This window comes from Tupaia chinensis, unplaced genomic scaffold (genome assembly GCF_000334495.1).
Source record: "Tupaia chinensis unplaced genomic scaffold, TupChi_1.0 Scaffold000468_1, whole genome shotgun sequence".
NCBI lineage: Eukaryota > Metazoa > Chordata > Mammalia > Scandentia > Tupaiidae > Tupaia > Tupaia belangeri.
This window is the reverse complement of record NW_006159977.1, coordinates 582,560-605,213: the sequence shown is the minus strand read 5'-3', so window position 1 is coordinate 605,213 and position 22,654 is coordinate 582,560. Positions and strand designations below refer to the sequence as shown.

At 45.0% G+C, this 22,654-nt stretch overlaps 1 protein-coding gene across 1 annotated transcript in view; it reads left to right on the top strand.

The window, feature by feature from the left end:
- TULP4 (TUB like protein 4) overlaps nt 1–22,654 on the top strand; it is a gene marked incomplete in the record, with an annotated part of 233,255 nt that overhangs the window by 160,239 nt on the left and 50,362 nt on the right. The window contains 1 exon segment of the mRNA XM_027774688.1: nt 6,528–6,689. Coding sequence (XP_027630489.1) covers nt 6,528–6,689 — 162 coding nt within the window.

The window sequence follows — 22,654 nt, the reverse complement described above, 5'->3', positions numbered from 1 at the left end:
GAGAAGGGCAGAGACAGACAGACAGACAGAAATTGAGAAAGCAAACCGGTTAGGGACTTGAACTATGGTCAGCTATATGGGAGTCTAGCGCCTTTAACCACCATACCACCTGCCAGTCCCGGGAAACATCTTTTTCTTTTTTTTCTTGGTAACCTCAGATGAGCTATTCAAAATCCACAAGCAAGCTCACCAATCCATGTCACTGTCGTGACAAAGACACTTCTGATCATTCAGCATAAACCCATAACCTCTCCTGGGAAAACAGTCAAAAGTTCATGCCCTTTTGGTGTTTATTCATTTGTTTTCTTATTACCTGAAATGTAATATATCCAGAGCATTCCCTTTTGAAAAAGCAATATAATACACTGTAAAGTTATATGTGATTCAATGTAATATAAACAAGATTATGATGATAATAAATTAAAAAATGAAAAAGTAATATATCCAGAATGTCACATTTTTTTAAAGAATATAAAAAACAAAAGACAATACAAACTGAAAAAGTAAATTAAAGTGGTAGAAACAGGTGCAAGTATAACACTAACTAGAATAAATGTAAATGACTAAATTCATCAATAAAAAGATAGCTTGACAAATTGTATTTTTTAAAACCTTAGATGCATGTTTTTAAAAGTCACATCTGTGACCAGCAGTTAGCGTAATGGCTATGTCACTAAACTTCCATGTAGTCGACTGTGATTCAAGTCCTGGACTCAGTGGCTTAAACTCACACCAGGTGCGTGTGTGTACGTGCCCAAGATCCCGAGAGGAGAATGGAGGAGAAGGGATTGCAGCATGGCCATCCCCCCTGGGGGGTGATTTCTCTCTTTCTGTCTCTCTGTCTCTGTCTCTCTGGCAAGCGCATGCACCCTATAGCAAAAACCTCTCCAAAAAAAAAAAAAAAAAAGTCACACCGAAAGCTCAAGGACATGTGCAAGTTTAAAGTGAAAGGAGGAGAAAGAGACATCTGGCAGATAACAAAGAGAAAAATGAGGCTGATATAGCCCTATTCCTATCAGGTAAAATAAACTTAAAGATGGAAAGTGTTGGGAACCAGCAGTTAGTGTAATGGCTATGTCGCTGGACTCCCACGTAGTCGACCGCGGTTCGTGTCCCGGACCCGGTGGCTTAAAACTCACGCCGGGCGCGTGTGCGTGCGTGCCCAAGATCCCGAGAGGAGAATGGAGGAGAAGGGATTGCAGCGTGACCATCCCCCCTGGGGGGTGATTTCTCGCTTTCTGTCTCTATGTCTCTCTCTGTCTGTCTGGCGAGCGCACGCGCCCTACAGTGAAAATCTCTCCAAAAAAAAAAAAAAGATGGAAAGTGTTTGGTTTATAGAGTATTACCACATAATGATAGAAGTGGTTTACCATGAAGACGTTTTTATTATGTATGAACTTATTAATAATAGCATGAAAATACAGGGAGAAAACTCACAGAACTGAAAGGAAACATCGTTAATCCGGTGACACAGTTGGAGGTTTGAGCCACAGCAATCAGCCGAGGTAGAGACAGTCTGAGCGATGCAGTGAGTGAGTCTGACCTGGTGCTATTACAGATTCTGAGTCCGTCAGTTAGGGAGCACACATTTCCCTCAAATGAACAGTGCACGAAAAATTAGTCATGCCCTAGGACACGGTCCTTCAACTTTCCTGTGAATGGGACGGTAGTAAATATTTTCGATATTGCAGACCAGGAGCCTAAGCCAACACTAGTATAGGTACTGTGTAACAAGAGGGAAAACAGATTACCAAGAATTTCATTATAAAGTTAAAATTTTTATTTGTGGGCACTAAAATTAGAATTTTGTATAATTTCATGAATAATAAAGTATCACTCTTCTCTTGATACTTTTTTCCCTAACCATTTAAATGCATTCTCAATTTGTGGGCTATATAACAATGAGTGACAGGGACCAGCAGATGGCATGGTGGTTAAGTCACTGGATCTCCATGGCCAGCTGCATGGTTGGAATCTGGGACCTGTTGGCTTGAAAACATGCCGGTGCTTGTGTGTGCACGTTCAGCATGCCAAGAGGAGAAGGGGAGAAGAGATTGCAGTGTAGCTATCTTCCCAGGGGAGTCATTTCTTACTTTCTCTCTCTCAGTCTCTTTCTGGCGCGTGCACGTGCCCTACAGCAAAAAAATTAAGAGTTCAGATGTGGGCACAGACCAAAACTCTGTTTTAGGACATAAATAAAACCTCAGCAGTTTTCCACTGGGTAGGTGTCATGATTATAGGCTGTGATCTCTGTACATAACGTAACTGCTGAATATGTTAATAATAAGAAGGTAAGTTAAAGAGATTTCTGTATATTTAGAAAAATTTAAATGAATTATTAAATAGCTCATGGGTTAAAGAATAGACTTAATGGACATTCATAAAATCCTAGACCTGAATGATATTGAAAACATTATATATAAAATTTGTGAGATCTGATTAAAGTGGTGATAAGAGAGAAATGTATATCTAATTGTTTTTGTTAGAACGGAATCAAAACATGCATGACCATTAGTCAGATAAGTATCTAAAAAGGATACCAAGTCGGGGTCAGTACTTGGTGTAGTGGTTAAGGCACTGGGCTCTCACATGGCTTGAAACTCATGCTGGATGCTTGTGAGTGCATGTCCAAAATCCCGAGAGGAGAGTAGAGGAGTAGGGATTGAGACGTGACCATCCCCCGTGGAGAGTGATTTCTTTTTCTCTCTCTGGCAAGTGCACACGCCCTATAGCAAAAATCTCTCTCTAAAAAAAAGAAAAAAAGATACCAAATAAGCAGTAGAGTAAAGCCAATGAGAGAAGGAAGCGATTATAAAAATAAAGGTGGAAATTAATGTAGTAGATAACTGATACAATAAAGATAAATCTGAATTATTATTATTTTTTTTGAAACTAAAAAAGAGACACAGCGTTAGCAAGGCTGATCAAGAGAAGAAAAGAGAGGCCTAGCTTCAGCAACAGATAGCACCACCACTGGGAGGCTGGAAGCCTTGTGGGAGGCTGGGTTCAGCTCCCAGGCCAGCCAGACACCCACGGTGTAGTTGCACATGCCTGCAGTCCTAGCTAATTGGGGGGCTGGAGCAGGAGGATCATGACATAGTGAAGACCCTCTCTGAAAAACCTCTCTCCCCTTTTCTTTACTCCACTACTAAAGGCAAAATGGGAGAGAGAACAAACAATTTTATGAATGAGAAGGTGGGCCTAACCATAGGTAGAGATTACAAGGTAATGGAAGATAATTAGAAGATGCCCAGGTAATTCAGGGGGGAAAACGATAGTGGGTTTTTTTTTTTTTTGACAAATAATGCTAAAGTAACTGAATATTTGTATTCTTAAAAGCAAACCTTGAGGGGCCATGAGGTGGAATGATGGTTAAGGCACTGAATTCCCACATGACTGACTGTAGTTTGAATCCTGGACTTAGTGGCTTAAAAATCACACCTGGTGCATATGGATCCTGAGAGGAGAATGGAGGAGAAGGGATTACAGCATGGCCATCTCCTCTGGGGGATGATTTCTCACTTTCTTTCTCTCTCTGTCTGTCTCCCTCCAGCAAATGTGCATGACCTATGGCAACCCCTCATAAAAAAGCAAACCTTGATTCTTACTTTATACCCTACACATAAGTGAACTTTACAGAACCTTAGACAAAAATTTAAAAGCTAAGCTTCTAGAAATCTTTGCAACCAGGGCGAGCAGGTGGCATGGTGGTAAAGGCTCTGGACATTCCCACATGGCTGACCACAGTTTGAGTCCCTTACCTGGTGGCTTGTATTCTCACTTTCCCTCTCTCTCTGTGTCTCTGTCTGGTCAAATTAAGATGAATGAATGAACGAACAAATAAAATTAAATAATTTTTTTAAAGAAAAAATATCTTTACAAGCTTAGAAAAATTCTTTGGTATGGACACAGAGAGCATGAACCATAAAAGAGAAAAAGTAGAACTGGACTTTATAAAAATATAAAGTTTCTACTCTCTGAACGATGCCATTAAGAAAATGAAAAGGTAAGCCAAAGATTGGGAGAAAATATTTGCAGTGGATGTCTGATGACAGAGTGTACCTAGAATTCATACAGAAATTGTATAGCACAATAAAGTCAGTACTTGATTTATTCTCACATTCTCCCATGTGTGTGTGTGTGTGTGTGCCTGTGAATGCATGCATGTGTGCACATATGAGGGAATTTGAACAGATATATCCCCAAGGAAGGTATGATTAATAAGCATATGGGGAACCAGCAGTTAGCGTAATGGCTATGTCGCTGGACTCCCACGTAGTCGACCGCGGTTCGTGTCCCGGACCCGGTGGCTTAAAAATCTCACGCCGGGCGCGTGTGCGTGCGTGCCCAAGATCCCGAGAGGAGAATGGCGGAGAAGGGATTGCGGCGTGACCATCCCCCCTGGGGGGTGATTTCTCGCTTTCTGTCTCTATGTCTCTCTCTGTCTGTCTGGCGAGCGCACGCGCCCTACAGTGAAAATCTCTCAAAAAAATTTTTTTAAATTAATAAGCATATGAAATGATGCTCCGCATGTTAGTGATCAGAGAAATGCACATGAGAACAGCGCTGTCATACCAGTACACACCTACTACAGTAGCTAAAACAGAAGGACCGAGGACACCATGTCTTGGTAAACGTATGGATCTGTTGGGTCATTGGGAAAGTCATGATACATTTTTGCATAGGAAAACACGTCATGACTTTCCTGATCTCCTAAAGGACTGGTGGGAGTGTGAAACGGCATAACCACTTTGAAAGACAGTTTAGTAATTTCTTATATATTTACACATACATTCACCTTATGGCCTAGCAATTAATTCTAGTGCTGGTATTTAAGAAACTAAACTACATATGGGACCAGCAGTTAGCATAATGGCTATGTCGCTGGACTCCTATGTAGTCAACCACGGTTCGAGTCCCAGATCCGGTGGCTTAAACTCACGCCAGGCGCGTGTGCGTGCGTGCCCAAGATCCCGAGAGGAGAATGGAGGAGAAGGGATTGTGGCGTGGCCATCCCCCCTGGGGGGTGATTTCTCGCTTTCTATCTCTCTGTCTCTCTCTCTGTCTGGTGAGCGCATGTGCCCTATAGCAAAAAAAAAAAAAAAAAAAAGGAAACTAAACTACATGTCACAAAAGTTTCATGTATAAATGTTCATAGTGATGATATAATAACCAGATATTGGGAACAGTACAATTCTAGCAATTTGGATAGTTAACCAAATTGTGGTACATTAATACAGTGGAATGGTACCAGTCTATAAAAAAGAATGAACTACCAGCAAGAATTTAAATGATTTCGAAACCTCTGTGCTGAGTAAAAGCAGTCAGATGCAGAAGTACACACACCACATGGTTGGATTTCTGTGAAATTCCCAAACAAGCCGCTCATGACAGAAGTCAGAACTCTGTCTGATAAGGACCAAGGGTGAGGGTTGGGGATTGATTGCTGGAGGGAGTAGGGGAAGACTTTATTATATGTACATTACACCTTAATAGAGTTGATTTTAAAAGGATCATAAATATTGCCAGCAACTATTCGCCAGCAGTTTTGAAACTTAAATGAACTGGACAGATTCCTAAGGGGAAAAAAAAATTATCAGAACTGACTCAAGAAGGAATAAAAAGCTTAAAAGTTTGACTAATTCTAAAACTATTAAATTGTAACAGTGATTTAAAAATTTTCCCACAATAAGAAAAAACGCACAGCCAGATGTTTCATAGGTGTGTTCCACCAAACTTTGAAGCAACAAGTAATCCCAGTTTATACAGACTCCAGGTAGAGGAAAAAAAGGAGCCCCTCTTCAGTTCATTCTGCGAGGTCAGCATAACCCGAAGAAGTCCAAACAGACATCACAAGTCCTTTTCACTCATGAATACAGACACAGATATTCTAAACACAGCAAACCAACCTCAGCTGTGTTTATAAGAGACCTTACTTCACCTGCAAGTTGGGTTCTAGTAGGTATACCAGGATAGTGTAATCCTGGAAAGTCCATAAAAGTAACTTACCACTATAGATGAAAAGAAAATGCAATAAATGCATTTGATAAACTCGAATCTGAGTCATGTTTTCCAGTTAAATCCCCCCCTTTATTTTGATTGAGGGAGTAGAATCAGAAACTTAGTGCTTTTCTGTTTTGGTGAGTGACCTGACAACCACGGGTGGTGGGCCTGTGGGCCGTGTGGCCCTGTAGCCAGCCATCCCCACCTGCTGGGCGTGACCGAGGGCGTTACTTGTCCCTCCCTCTGCCTCCGTCTTCTCTGAAGGTGGGAGTGACAATACTTCTCACCAGCAGTTGTCGTGAGGATGAATGAATTAATGAACAGGAAGCACACAAAACAAGGCTGATACACAGTTTTGATCATTTGTAGTAAAACTTTTCCAATAATGTCTTTTAGATTGCCTTCTTTAAGGCCATCTCCATCTTAGCCAAAAGGCTGAGTTAATGACTCTATTTAGGCTTTGATAAAAGTACTTTCCCCTTCAGATTACAGATTGACTTCTTTTCTCTCTGTGTATCCCAAAGGTGAGTGATTTCACGTGGAGCCACGATGGAACACAAGCACTTATTTCGTATCGAGACGGGTTTGTCCTGGTTGGTTCTGTCAGTGGACAGAGACACTGGTCGTCTGAGATCAACTTGGAAAGCCAGATCACGTGTGGCATATGGACTCCTGATGACCAACAGGTAACACCTCTGCGTGTGCGACCTTGAAACTGTGGGAGTGGGAAGGGAAGACGGGGTGGCAGTGGGCACAGATGCCTCTCAGAGAGTCGCCAAGGAAGAGACCAGTGAAACTGTCCAGGTGACACTTAAAACAAAAGTTTTAAATTAACTATGTATTGGAGAAATCGTATTTTCCACCAGTATGGTAAATACTGAATTAACATTTTAATTATATAAAGTGTTCATACAAACTTATTTTTATATCTACCTGAATGGCCAGTTGATAAATAGATAATGGATATAAATAATAAAAGAGGAAGTTCAACTATAGATGTAAATACCAGATATAGTGTGCGTGCAAGAGGAGGCTCTGAGGAAGGACGTTTAGAGGAAAAATCGGGAGGCAAAGTATTAATGTCACAAAGAAATGTGGTATTATCTGTTGAAGATATTTTGTAGATTTATCAACGTATTAGGGAGAAATGTTCACCTGTTGAAATATCCATTTTTTAAGACAAATAATGTGATTGACTGTATAAAAGAAAATGAAATAAAAAATTAATTAATTAAAATTTAAAAGAGTTAAAAAAATAAATAAATATGTTTGGTGGAAATAATTTATTCTCAGAGAACAAATATACAGTGAGCCCAACGAGGGTATTTTTTCATTTATCAGCACAGGAATAATAACATGATACAGTTCAGAGAACAAACCAATAAACATTCACATTCGTTGCTGATAATAATGTGTGTTGGCCCTCAAAGCAAGTTGGCAGAGTACATTAACAGTCTTGAAAGTTATCAACCACTTAGATTTGGTAGTATATGTGAAGAACTTACCTGAAAGAAACAAAGGAAGAAAATAAAAGTTGTAGTCATTAAAGCATTACATATGATAGTAAAAATTCAGAAACAGCCTATTATCTAAAATAGGAGAATAGGGGACCAGCAGATGGTGTAATGGCTATGTCACTGGACTCCCATGTAGTTGACCGTGGTTCGAGTCCCAGATCTGGTGGCTTAAACTCAACACGGGGTGTGTGTGTGTGTGTATGTGTACAAGATCCTGAGAGGAGAATGGAGGAGAAGGGATTGTGGTGTGGTCATCCCCCCTGGGGGAGCGCTTTCTCCCTTTCTGTCTCTGCCTCTCTCTGTCTTTCGGGAGAGCGCACACGCCCTATAGCAAAATAGTAAGTAAATAAATAAATAAGTAAAATAGGAGAATGGTTAAGTATAAAACTATGCTGTAAGTACTTTATATAGTAGATCAGTAAATTATAAATCGTGGTCATGGAGACAGTGTCACAATCTGGAAAAACTCTGTGATTAGGAGCAAAAACGTCAGGATACCAAATGGTGTGCGTGGGATGTTGCCCCATCATCAAACACCACAAAGAACACCAGTCCCGTGGAAAAAAAGAACTGGGAAGAATGAACCAGCCTGCCACAGTAGCTATTTCACTGCCATCGGCCTCTGGTTCATTTCTTAAAAACTCATATCAAAATTGCCTTAATGTGTCTGTTTAACTTTAATGATATAGTAGTTTAAGTTTAATGATATAATGATATAGCTCTATATGTAATAGATATATGTGACTTTAATTGATATGCTGGTATCAATGATATATTGATCATTTGTTTTTAAAATAGTCTGGTTGACCACTTAAAACCTTTGTAAATATAAAACTAAACATAGTGAGATCTGTTAAATGCTAGAATGTTTCATGGCAGAGATTTCAGTTTGACATCGGTAAAAGGAAGCAGTATAATATGGAACTGTACTTTTGTATTTGAGCCACTTGCTTTTTTTTTTGACAGAACTCTTTTCCTCTAGTCTTGTTTCCATTTTGTGAAGTAAAAAAGGCAAATCTGGCTTCTCTTCTCAAAATTAGCGTTATGAAAAGGTACTTTCAACTCCAAGTTTCTTCCCTCTGCTTCCCCCAGGGGTTTCTAATTGTCCGTTAGCATTCGTGTGTATTTACATGTAGCACTTAGGTTTATTTATTATAAAGTTTTAACTGACCCTTTTACTACCCCTCCAGTGTCCTCGGAGAGCAGCCCTTCCACACCCTGGCACCGGCTCCTCTCCTCTCCTGCCCCAGGTTTCTCTTCCGTGACAGAGTGTGTGTGTCATTTCCCACCTGGTCCTCAGGGCTGTTGTAAGGACCATGTTCCTCCCTCTCCTGGTGGGGTGAGACCCATGAGCCGTCTGTGACTGAGCTGTGCCCACCCATGTCTCCCACAGACCACACCTGTACGGGACAGGCCTGAGGCCCACCAGGAACCAGCAGCAAGGGAGGTGCAGCTCTTGCCCTTGGGGTGCTTGTGGCTCCCCCGAGGAGACAGACCCGAGTCGCAGCCCTGCTGTGTCCTGGCAGTGCTATGCCAGGTTGAGGTGGGGGCCTCTGAGGAAATGTGGGTCTGGGGTGGCGTCCTCGTCCTCGGCAGTGTGAGCAAAGCTCTGGTGTGGACCGCACAGCGGGTGTGCTGTGTGCCACAGTGAGTGGAGACAGCTGTAGGAGGCAGGAGGCCATGGCGTGGGCACAGGGAGCCTTGGGGCCAGGCTGTCTTCCTGGTTCCCTAATTACTACAAGAATGTGTTTTACTGGATTCCTTCCCCCACTTTTGTTTTGTTTTGGTTTGGTTTTGAACCAGTATCCAGTTTGATTCATGTATAGCAGTTGGTGGTTATGTCTCTTCTGGCTTCTGGTCCCTGAGAGCTTCCCTTTTCTAAATGCTTTTCTTTTCTTTTTTTTTTTTTAGTGAGATTTTTGCTATAGGGTGCGTGCGCTCGCCAGAGAGACAGAGCGTGAGAAATCACCCCCCAGGGGGATAGCCATACCGCAATCCCTTCTCTATGCTCCTCTTGGGATCTGGGGACGCACGCATACATGTCCAGTATGAGTTTTAAGCCACTGGGTTTGGGACTTGAACCGCAGTTGACCACATGGGAGTTCAGCCATGTAACACTTACAGCACACGCTGGCCCCTCTAAATGCCTTTCTAACGAGCTCAGTGTTGCTCCCTGTAGACTGTCCCACACCTTGGATTTGTCTGATTGCTCAGAGTACCACTTAACTTCACTACCAGCCCTGTGTTTCCTAGAAAGTAAAGCTGTGTCTAGGTTAGAGCTAAATTTGCAACTCCGGTAAGAATACGCCGTAGGGAATGCGAGTCTGCACTGAAGCACACAGGGGGATGGGGACTGTCATGGGACCCCCGGGGAGGGTGCTGAGTTTGACAGAACCTTGGTGAAAACTGACTTTTCACAGCTTGTTCTTGAATTTATCTATACTTAACAGCTAATATTTTCTTTTTTAAAGAACTATTTGTTGTATATATTTTTTAATTTGCTACAGGGCATATGTGCTATAGAGAGGAGGAGGGAGAGAGAAACAAAGGGAAAGTGAGAACGCAAGCTGCCAGGTCCAGGACTTGCACCTGGGTCGGCCATGTGGGAGTTCAGCACCTTAGCTACCACACCACCTGCTGGCCCAACAGCTAACATTTTCAAATAACACGTTTTACTGCAGGCTAAAATCTGTGTCCCCCTTTGGATTTTAAGGAGGGAGTGTAATCCTTCTTGTAGTTTATGTAGGGGTGAAAAAACTGTTAGTCTGCACGGACTGCCTGCAGAAGACCACCGGCTGGGTGTTGGAAGCGACAGAAGTTTAGTTCTTACAGTTCTGGCAGGTGTGGTTCGTCTGAGGTACCCCTTTGTGGCTGACGAACAGCCACCTTCTCACCGTGTCCTCACAGGACTCTTGGACACCCACATCCTGATGTCTCTTCCTGGTCTTATAAGGACACTGGTCATACTAGATTAGAATCCCACGTTCATTTAACCCCGATGGCCTCTTTTACAAGCCCTCCCTCATCTCCAAATACAGTCACTTTGGTGCTTTAGCAAGTTTACCAAATGGTTCGAATAATTTATCAGTCCACAGTAGACTGATAAAAAATATTTGGAGAACAGAAAACTCACAGAGGAAACAGTGATGTAAACTCAGCGTGGTAAGCTTGGGATATATATATAAATAGAACAGTATTTGTAGGGCTTGGAAAGAAACAGAACAGCACATAGCAAATGTCAAAGAACGAAATAAAAACGTAACTGGAACTGTATCAGTGGGCTGGGCATCACCACAGTCGTGCGGCAAGAATGCGGCTGCCCTCCTGGACGCGCCAAACACCGAGAGCGGCGCCCGCGAGGGAGGGCCCGGGTGTCCTCCTCCTTCTCCAGGCATTTGGGAAGTGCCTGCCGTGCCACTTGATATATGAAAGTGCTCTGAGACACGGACAGTTAAAAATATCTTCCAGGTCATTCGGGGGCTTAGCTGACTCAGGTACGGCTGGTGGACAGCAGAGATGTCTGTGGGGGAAGTGTTTCCATTCAGAAAGTCAGAGCCGCTGCCACCCGGCCAGTGTGTGTCAAGGCACAAGCGTGATGCCCTGGGAGGACAGTGGCCAGCGGGTGCGCCCATGTCTACTGCACACAGGGCAGAAGGAAAACCTCAAACTCACATTTGAGGAATTGAGTTAAACAAGGGAGAATGTTCTGGTAACCGTGGAAGAACACGCCTGAAAGAGCACGGAACAAAACTTTCTGAGTTCCTTCCCTTTCCAGGGTTCCTGGGACATGCCCTCTGCTGGGGATAGGGGGTCTGCATAGAGCTGTCCCTAGGCCTCTGATTTTTGTCACCACTCATCGCTGGTACCATTTCTCTACCAGATCTGCAATGTGGCATATACAGGATTCGGGTGCCTCTTAAAGGACTCTCAGGCATTAAAGTCTGTGTGCTTAGAGCAGCTTGTGACCCCATTTCCCCACAGTCAGGGCGACCCGAGTCTGGCACAGGCTATGCGGGTGCCCTCCTGGTCAGTGGCACTCCCCAGGAACCTCACTCACCTTCTTCCTCACAGGCTCTCTGTCTCTCTGCCCTCAGCTGAGGACACACAGCTCAGGTGAAGTCTCATAGCCCGGAACTTCGTTGCCATCCCTCCGCTTGGTCCCATTGGGTGACGTCTGCAGTCTTGGCCATGAGTGATGCTGAGAGCGCAGGTGCACCTGGTCTCCCCCAAGGCTGCGCCTCCCTCCTCAGCATGCCTTTCTCCTCCCCCTCGTTCGCTGTGGGCCCCAGCCTGGCCCCTGCCCTCTTCTCTGTCACAGCCACAGTTCTAATCAGCTCCTGTCCGTCCTGCATGCCCATCTCTTACCTTCACACCATATTTTCACAAGCCACCTGTAGGTCAGCTCAGCCAAGTCATTACTCAAAGCCGACGTGACCCCTCATCCCACCTCCTCTCGCCATCCCTCTTGCTGGCCCCCACCCCCCACTGCTGTCCCTGATGCTCAAAACTGGGATCACACTTAACCCTCCCTTGACCTCATCCCTCTCTGCTTATTCACCAAGTGGCATTGATTTCACCTCCTGAATGCTCTCATCTCACGAGCTGTTTGCTTACATTTGAAAGTTCCAGAGGATTGTGCTCCAGCTGGGTTAATGACAGCATCTGAGGGCCTGCGTGCTCCCTGCAGAGGGTAATGGCCCTGAAACACGGGGCTGTCTCTCAGGGAGGTGACGCATGTGAGGACTGAGTTTTTTTTACTAATTTTTTTTTGAGAGAGTTTTGCTATAGGGCGCGTGCACTCGCCAGACAGACAGAGAGAGACATAGAGACAGAAAGCGAGAAATCACCCCCCAGGGGGGATGGTCACGCCACAATCCCTTCTCCATTCTCCTCTCAGGATCTTGGGCACGCACGCACACGCGCCCGGCGTGAGTTTTAAGCCACCGGGTCCGGGACACGAACCACGGTCGACTACATGGGAGTCCAGCTACATAGCCATTATGCTAACTGCTGGTTCCCAGGACTGAGTTTTTGTAAACAGGATTATGCTTTAAATACCCACTATGGGAATCTTCCTATTTATAGAGTATTCTCGAGAAAGTTCTCTTATATAGAAGGTTGTCTGGTACGAAACGAGAATTCTTCACGTGATACATCTTCTCATAGCAATGTCCAGATTTCAGTTTTCAGTAATGTTTGTAAGTACTAAAACTTTAAATAAAAGGGAGGGGGTCTTAAATAGGCCTGTTTTTTTTCCTTAAATATTGTTTATTTTTGTAAGAGATTTTTGCTGTAGGGCATGTGCACTTGCCAGAGAGATAGAGACCAACAGAGAAATAGAAAGTGAAAAATCACCCCCCAGTTGGGAAGGCCATGCTGTAATCCTGTCTCTTCCAAAATTCCTCTTAGAATTTTGGGCACACATGCACATGTGCCCAGCATGAGTTTCAAGCTGCCAGGTCCAGGACTTGAACTGCTATTGGCCATGTGGGATTCTAGCACCTTAACCACTCTGCCATCTACTGCCCCCCCCCCTCTTAAACACTCTTAAACCATGATTTCAAATAGAATAAAAAGGATCTGGATTGATAAGTATCAAAGAGTCACCCAAATAAGACTCCCATTTTTCAGGTCTTGCCAGCAAACACGCACATAAGCTGGGGCTATTTTCCTTGTTCCTCCTTTTCCCCTTCCCATCAGGATTTTGGACACACATGCACATATGGCTAGTGGTTTTTTTAAGCCATTGGGGCTGAGATTCAAACCAAGGTCAGCCCTGTGGGCCTGGCCCTCTTCTCCCTACACTTCAGGCCTAGCCCCGTTTGGGGTTTCATAACCTAGAATGAGGGAAGATTTCTTCTTTTTGCTTTGGGATATTGTTACAAACTTCAGGCAATTTAATTAAGTGGAGTTGAATGATTAAACTCAATTAAATGCGATTGGAATCAGGCACCCTGGGATGGCTTCCCAGGGACTCTGGATAGCCTCGGGGTCGGGCATACTTATGTCCCAGAATGGGAAAGTGACGTACAGAACTAGAAGGGGGGGACTGAGATAGAGAAATAATTGGATTGGTTACATCTTGAAGTTTGTCTGTGTTAACACAGTCTAAAAGGTGGGGTGTCTGTGCTTGACTGAAGCCAGCTGCTCTGATTGGCTGTCACTTAGCAACTCACCAAGGAAGCAGCCTTCCAAGAGAGGTCTCAGTCTGCTTATGGAAGCCAAAGCGGGAGCACAGAGGCTTGGTCAGGCCAGTGTGCTTTAATGATATAGAAGCCCCTTCCGTGATGTGGTCACGTGTGCAATGGGGTCGGTGATCCCGAGTGCGTTGTGTGCAGCACAGCCAGGCTGTCAGTGCCACATGGGGAGGGCAGCAGCAATCAGATCACAGAGTGGCTTTGTGTACCTCTGGGACGTCTGAAAATAAAAGCCATACGTACAACTTACTTTGTAAGAAATAGCACCTTGGGGCCAGGTGATAGTGCAGTGGTAACACAGCTGGACCCAAGTGGGAAGGGTCCTGGGTTCACTTCCCAGTACCCCCCGAGCATGCCCGCTGCATGCATGTACACATGCACGTAAGTAGAGGTGTCTTCCTGATCCAGGCCGCCTGAGATTGGGGGTGGGACATAGCATGAAAACCTTGTGGGTGCCAGCCTCTGTCTCACTCTTATCTTTCTCACGGAGGAAGTAAACACATTGTAAAAAGAAAAGATACGTGACTTTAATTTCACATTTGGGGTGGAGTAGAATTAGGACTCGAGTAGTTAGTGTAATAGGGTTATTAAAAGCGGTATTTCAGTTCCACTTTTCCAAGGGTCGGAGCTGCTGTCAGAGTGGGAGGAGACTCCTGAGCATGCTCAGACCCTCCCCTGATTCTAGCACCTCGCTTTTGTACACCTGGCATCTCGTACACATGCCCGCCATCGGGTGTGAGCTGGTACTGCAGTTTGACCTTTAACTCTCTCTGTCTTGGTGCTCATAAGCAGTCACAGCTGAAAAGGGTGATTTGTCTCCATGTCACTGGTTTCCTGAATGGGACTTTTTCTCGGTTACATTTCAATTGATATTTCAGTTACATAATTTAAAAATAATTGATTATGAAAAAAATCAGTAAAAGATAACTAGAATAAGAATCTATGTATTTTGCCACAATTGCTTTTATATACATTTATATATATATATACATATTTGTGTATAAAGTCGAGAGGGTGTGTGCATTTCCGGGGGGAGAGGTCCCCCAGCGGGGCGTGGTCACACCACAATTCCCCTCCTCCATCTCTTTGTCTTGCTGGGATTTGGGGGACACACACACATCCAGCATGTTTTTCAAGACTGTGGAACTTGGATTCAGACCACAGTCAGTCACGTGGGTTCCCGCCCCTTCACCACCAGGCTATAGGCCTACCCCACATTTGCTTTTTACCCCCTTTTTTCCTTTGCTGTATTAAAACAAATCCCAGATGGCATGCCATTTCCCCTGTACCTCCTCGATTAGAAATCTCCACAAAGTGTGTCCTTTCTTTGTATAACCAAGTATTGTTCTATTTCTTCCACTCTTCCCCTTGAATAAGGTCCTTGTCTTGGAGTGCAGTTTGGGGCTTGGGTGTGCCCCAGCTCTGAGGAGATGCTTCAGCTCCCCCAGGATGGGGGCATTCTGCTGAAAGGCTTTGACTTATACTAGCAGGTGGGAAGGGATTAACAAAACGAACCTAAAAGAGTGATAGAAGCCTTTGCTTTCTCACTAAAAACTCCACAATTTTATAAATGAGAAATAATTTATTGATATTTGACATATAGCTAATGGCTAACACATACAACAGGCTCACTTTTAGATAGAAAAAAAAATCAAACTTGACAAAACACATAAAAAGAGTCACAAGGGACCAGCAGTTAGCGTAATGGCTATGTCCCTAGACTCCCATGTAGTCAACCGCAGTTCGCATCCCGGACCTGGTGACTTAAAACTCACGCTGGGCGCGTGTGCATGCGTGCCCAAGATCCTGAAAGGAGAACAGAGAAGAGATTGCAGGTGGCCATCTCCCCAGGGGGTGATTTCTCGCTTTCTGTCTCTGTCTCTCTCTTTTTTTTACTCTCCCTACGGAAAAAAACCCCGCAAAAAAAAAAAAAAAAAAAAAAAAGAGTCACAATTCATTATTTGCAAGAAGATTTTTATTCACCTGAAAACATTTTCCTCTCAGGCTGCCAAGTGTGTCTCCTGGCACCACTCAGCTGTCCACCCCAGAGAGCCTCTCTCCCCTCCTTCCAAAGTCTGCCTTCAGGTGGCAATTGCAGGCCCTGCACAGGCCTCCGGGTCCCTGGAAGACTTAAGGCCATCGTTCTCAACACAGCCAGAAAGGAGCATGGCCGTCGCTCTCAGGGTTTTGAACTAGCTAGCTGCTGCTTTAAGAAGCCCACAGAGCCACTAGCCTGGAGCCTCAGCAGCCCTTGCAGTGCTGGAGAGCCTGCTGCTGACTGCTGGGGGAGCGATGAGCAGGCAGAGGGACTGTAGGGAGAGCAGCGGTGACCACCACTGAGCACGAGCCCCGCTTTGAGCTGAGATCCAGTCAGACTCAGTGCAAGGAGTGCTCTCTTCCCTCCCTCCCCATTAGATCTGCCCGGGGCTTCTCAGTAGTGCTGGACTGCAAAAGGGAAGCCCGTCTTTCTTTTCAGCCCAGCTCTAAACTTGCACAGGAAGGATTCTTGCTAGTGCAGGTGAGGAATATATGATCACAGTCAAGGCAAAGAATGGAGACGGACTCAGGGAAGAGGTCGGGAGATGCCCTCCTGCCTTTCGTGGCTGTCTTTACCAACTATGGGTACCGTTTCATTTTTAGTTCTTTCTTTTTGTGTGTATTCTGAAAATACACACAGAAAGAGCTCCTTTGAGCTCTTTGTAGGAGGACATGTATTCCTTAGCAGAAACAGGTGCAGCTGTGTGTCTTTCAGCAGAGTTCTGGTTGATTGACAGTAGCAATTAAGACATTGGAACTCAGATTATTAATGAATCCTTAAGTTAAGAACTTGGTATTGATGAATTATAAAATATGCTAAAACAACAATCTTTCTTGGACTGGCCCTGTGGTACAGTGGTGATACACTGCTCAGGAGAAGCTGGATCCCACATGGCGACCACAGTTAGGGTTTTCGACTGAGTCGGCCTGAAATGCACTGGACATGTGTGAGTGCCCCAGATCCTAAAGGCTGAAAGACTGGAGGAAGGAGATCGTGGCATAACCACGCCGGTGGAGGGTGATTTCCCCGTCTCGCTTGCATGTGTCTATCATAAATTTAAAAAATGAAACAATGTTTTTTGGGATTTACATTTAACTAATAAGGTTAAGAATGAAAGACATGGACCAGTCGTGGCATAGTGGTTAAGGTGGGTGAATTCTACTTGGCCAACAACATAGTTTGAGTCACAGACCAGGTGATCTGAAAAACACGCCAGGTGCATGTGCATGCATGCTCAGAATCCTGAGAAGGAAACAAGGGATTGTGGCATGGCCATCCCTCCTCTTCTTTCTCTCTTTCTCTGGGATGAGCACACATGACCTATAGCAAAATTAAACACAAAAGAGAATGAAAGGAGGGATTTATTCGTGTACATTAGCTGTTATTACATATACCTTCTTAAAATCAGTTTTTATTAATTTAGGGTTAGATTTTCTTTGTGGGCCTTTGTTAATACCACAGAGTGATCATGGCCTTGGTTTTGATACACAGACCTCACCCGAATGCCGGTGTTTGGCCAGACAGCTAAACTACAGGATGCATTGTCCCAGGGTTCTGTGTGGATTCCTGGACCCTGCCCTTGGCATTGAATGCACCCTTGTGCCACGTGGCAGGAGGTGAGGTGGGGACTGCTTACCTGTGTCCATGACCAGGACAAAGACCTCCTACCAAACTGCTGGTTCCCTCTGAGCCCTCTTCTCAGTTGGGCCTCACCTTTGTCCTATAAATGCTGCAGACTCTTGGCACATATTATTCTGTCCACAGCCTCTTCCCTCCCCCTGCACCCCCTGCTCCAACCCTCCACACAGAGCACTTGAGAAACACTGCTGTAGTTTCTGCAGCTCGAGGCTTTCTAGGATAAAGATTCCAGCCCTACTTAGTTCCTGCCAAGAGGACTTTGTTCCAGCTAACAGTGAAGATAGGGCCAATCTCCCAGTTTCTGTGGGGCGATAGGGGCCTAATTTTGATAAACACCAATTAGCAAACCCAGAGGGTCATGGACAACCTACTTGTCCTTCTCAAAACTCCCAAGTTGACCTGTCCCACCATTTTCCCTTTAAAATGCCCAGTCACTTCTGCACAAATTGAAACCGGGTTACCAAACCCTGGGCTCTCCAGCAGTTGGTACTGATTAAAACCTGGCTTCCTGCGGTAGTGCATGTCAGGGCTGGTCTGTCACTGACGGCCACCATGCTGGTGGGTGTGCCCGCATCCCTGCGTGCCAGAGTACACAGTGTGGCCCTTCAGTGTTGCAGGCAACGGGGCCAGGAAATCCTCCCAACCTGTTCGTTGAGAGGTTTGAAAGTAGCCACAGGAAGAAATTTCTATTTTCATCATATTATTTCATCATTTAAAATATATTTCGATATATTTAAAGAGTTGTAGCATTTTAAAACAGTAAAGGACTCAAGGTCCCATGTAATACAGATGGTTCAACTGACCATTTTTTTACTCTGCAGTGGGCTTATGGGGTTTTAAATAATGCATGTTCTACTTATTGTAGTTCTGATTTCGGATGGGTTTGGGGGGGCATCTATATAGCTCTTTTAGCTGACAGATGAAACTAACACTGAGGAGGTAGCATCAGCAATGCCACTAAGTGGTTAGACTCAGAATGGGCCTGACCACCCTCCAGCTGACTCCCAGCCCTGCCTCCTTTGCAAAGGGAGGATGTTCCCCCCTCAGGCCCAGATGTTCTCTATGCCAAGCAGCCTAAGCACATGCCAGCATCACTTGGCATCTCCTGCCCAAACAAAGAGTGTTTGTCCATCCCTGTGGGCATTGGTGAGTGGCTAGGTACCCTGGGTTTGGTGCTGTACTTCAAGGCTGTTTACCTGAAGCATTTCTTTCATTCAAAGTGTATTATTTCTTCTTCTCCTCCTCCTCCTTCTCCTCCTCCTCCTCTTCCTCCTCCTTCTTCTTCTTTTGCTACAGGACATATATGTGAGACAGACAGAAAGTGAGAAATCATCCCCAGGGGTATTCTCCATTTTCCTCTCAGGGTTTTGGCCACACACGCACACACGCCTGACATGAGTTTCAAGCTGCCAGGTCCAGGACTTGAACTGCCGTTGGCCACATGGGAGTCCAGTGCCTTAACCACCACTATGCCAGCTGTTGGCCCTCAAAGTGTATTTCAGTGTATTTTTAACAGCACAGATCTCTGAATGTCTCAGGCCTAGCCACAATGAGGAAGGCACAGAAGTACCTTAACACTCTGCTGTACTGGAGGCTGTAGGGTCAGAGGAGTCATCCTCTGAGATTTGCTGAGAAATCCCCCACAAACAGGCAGGTGAACGAGACCGGAGGCACAGGCTTATTTTAACGTATACACTACGATCGGGAACCACACAAAGTACAACTCCAGGAAAGCCCAAATGACTGCAGGTTTTGTACCCCGCAGGATGGGGCAGGTTTGGCCATGAAAGCTGATGTAGGGAATGCAGAAAGCCTTGTCTTCCTGGGGCCGGTGTCAGGCCTCTGCTCTTCTCATTCTAGGAGAGGTGAGGGGGTAGCATCAGGAAAGTCTGATAAATTACCTTCATGAAAATTAGCAAGTTGATTTGTGTGTCTACAGGTTCTCTTGAGTAGTTGTCTCAGAAATATGCCCAAGAAGTTTGTTTTGAGTGACATGCTCTGGCTCCCCACAAGGCCGGATGAAAGATGGGGCTGGTTCCCCGGTTTACCTGCATACACCTGGCACCTGTCCATGACCCTGGCTGGCTGAGAGACGCTAGAGTAAGGACGTGGCCTGGGACTCTGTCAGGGGTTGTCCAGGGTACTTGCCTTTCTCTGTCTCTCTCTTATAAAATTAACCTGTGTTTTAAAAATCCTAAATGTCCCAGGACCAGCAGTTAGCGTAATGGCTATGTCGCTGGACTCCCACGTAGTCGACCACAGTTCGCATCCCAGACCCAGTGGTTTAAAGCTCACACCGGGCGCATGTGCGTGTGTGCCCAAGATCCCAAGAGGAGAATGGAGGAGAAGGGATTGCGGCGTGACCATCCCCCCTGGGGGGTGATTTCCTGCTTTCTGTCTCTCTGTCTCTCTCTGTCTGTCTGGCGAGCGCACGTGCCCTATAGCAAAACAACAACAACAACAAAAAAAAAAAACTCTCAAAAAAAACCTCTAAATGTCTCAAAGGATGATGAAAAGGCCCCTCCCACTCCCAAGCCAATCAGTTCTATTCCCTGGAGGTAATGCGGTTTTAGTAATTCGTATATGTTTCTGCAGGTGTCCAAGTCAAACATATTTTTATTGATGCTATGGTCTGATTGTTTTCTACTTCCAGAAATTGCTGTGTAGATGTGTCTTCGAAGAGTGAGTAAACTTAAAAAAGGAGACTGAAAGATTTGGAGAAGAATATTCTCCATTAGGAATTATTTAACTTTAAGTTAGAGGCCTGAGGCAGATAGGATATCTTTTCTCTTAAAACCTTTAAATATAGACTTTCATCTTTATGTGTTCATCTACGAGTGGTCTTCTCTGTACTGAAGAGATGTCTGCAAGATTACGTGTTCAGCCCGGAGATTAGAAGTGGTTGTCCCAGTCAACTGTGAAGTTATACTTTCTCTTTCTTTTAAAAAGGCAAAAACAAACTATCAATCGAGTGATTCTGTCATTTACAACTGACTTCAGTGACTTTAGTGGCAAAGTTTCCAAATCTGGCTTTGAAACACATTTAAGACCCACGAGGAGGGCTAGATTCTTTTTTAACTGTATCCCCAAACAGAAACAGCTTCATCTAAAGAAGAAGGAAGGACACCATGGCTTTGCACTGTTCAAGCTCTTGAGATCTTGGCTGTATGTGGAAGGTGGCTGGTGGCGTGTTTTCCCTGTCTGTCCGTAACCCAGGGTCTGTACAGACTTAGCAAGGGTATGACTAGCTTCCATTAGTTAAACATTTGGCTAGATTCTGTGAGGGAGGTGAAAGGTCAGACTGTTTAAGATTCATTGTAAGTGAATGAAAAACAGAAGTTGAGTCAGTTTCCTGAAGTTTAATCTGTTAAGGTAGAGTCCAAGACTAAGTGCAATGTGGAGTCAGTTGGTTCTCTTACAGTTCACTTACCTTCCCAACATATTTCTTTTTTTTTTTTTCAAGAATTTAAATGAGGGGCCAGTAGGTAGCATTGTGGTTAAGGCACTGGACTCCCATATGACCAACCACAGTTCAAGTCCTGGACCTGGCGTCATGAAATTCACACTGGCATGTGTACACGCATGCCCAAAATCCCAAGAGGAGAAGGGCTTGCGGCATGGTCATTCTCCCCAGGGGGTGATGTCTCACTATCTCTCTGTGTCTCTGGTGAGTACACATGCCTTGTAGCAAAAAAATCTCTATTTAAACAAAAAGAAAAAAAGAAAAAATTAATCTTTACAATGATTTTATATATATTTTTTTTGAGAGATTTTTGCTATAGGGCGCGTGCGCTCGCCAGACAGACAGACAGAGACATAGAGACAGAAAGCGAGAAATCAACCCCCAGCGGGGATGGTCACGCCTCAATCCCTTCTCCTCCATTCTCCTCTCGGGATCTTGGGCACGCATGCACGTGCGCCCGGCATGAGTTTAAAGCCACCGGGTCCGGGACACGAACCGCGGTCGACTACATGGGAGTCATTACGCTAACTGCTGGTTCCCAGTGATTTTATATTCTTTATCTACCACCACCCCCCCTTGACTTTCCACTTGCTTTTTCTTTTTTTTTATGCTGCAGGGCACATGCACTCACAAGAGAGAGAGAAAGAGAAATCACCCTGTTGGGGGGTGGGGTGGCCTGAGAGATCGAGCGAGAAATCTCCCTTTAGGGGGATGCCTGTCTGCAGTTCCTTCTCTCAGGGCCTTGGCCCTCGTCGTCTTTCTCTAGGAAATCACAAGCATGCCCATAGCCTCGTGGGCCCCCTGCAAGGCCGACTCCCAGCCCAGGCCTCTCCCGGGGCCCCAAACTACACGTCCTCCTGCCCACATGCCATCTCCCCCAGATGTGCCAAAGACCCTTAAGTCAATGAGTCCAAGACAAAATTCATGATCTCATGCTTCCTCTATTATCCTCTCAGGACTTTAGGCATTCACACACATGTGCCCAGGGTATTTTTCAAGCTGCTGGGTCCAGGACTTGAACCACGCAGTCAGCCATGAGGAATCCAGTGCCTTAACCGCCATACTACATGCTAGCTGCAGGCTTGTTTCATTTTAAACTGCTGGTAATAATTGTATTTATTTTAAAATGATTGTATCTAAAAATAGTTTAGAATGGAGTGCGTTGAAATAAAGCGATTATATGTATAATTGCAACACTGTTAAAAGCTGCCCTGCAGAGAATATTCTAGGCTAGAAAGCAAATTGGGACAGCCATTGAACGATATGGCCTGACCCACAGTTTTCTACCAGCTTATTTGGTTGGTGTTCTCATTATGGAGAGAGCCTGTCCCTGCCCTGTGTGCAACCTACGGTCCATCAGAGGAAACGGCAGGAATATATTGAACAGGGATTCCCGTAATCCATCTCTGAAAGTGTTTTGGGGCCAGCTCTCTGAGCAGATCAGAGCGTTGGCTTACGGTTTAAAGAAGGAGAAGTTCTTCCTTCATGTGTAGGAAAACTTGGCCAAAGATTTGGACAGAAATTCATTTATAAGTAGTCAGTCACTGAGTGTCTCCTCATGACAGCGGCCTGTGAGAACCTGGTTGCAGACCCTCAAGAAGCTCCTGGTTACTGGGAGAGATGTGCAGAACCAGAGCCAGCCCAGAGTGCTCCAGGGCCATGGTTAGAGACGGAGGGTGTGCGGTGGGTCCCAGAAGCCCTCACACATGCAGTCTGAGCATCTGTGTGTACCCTGTAGCATACGAGACATTGGAGACACTTCACCAGCCAGTCTTTTGTGGCAGGGGTCTTGTTGGTG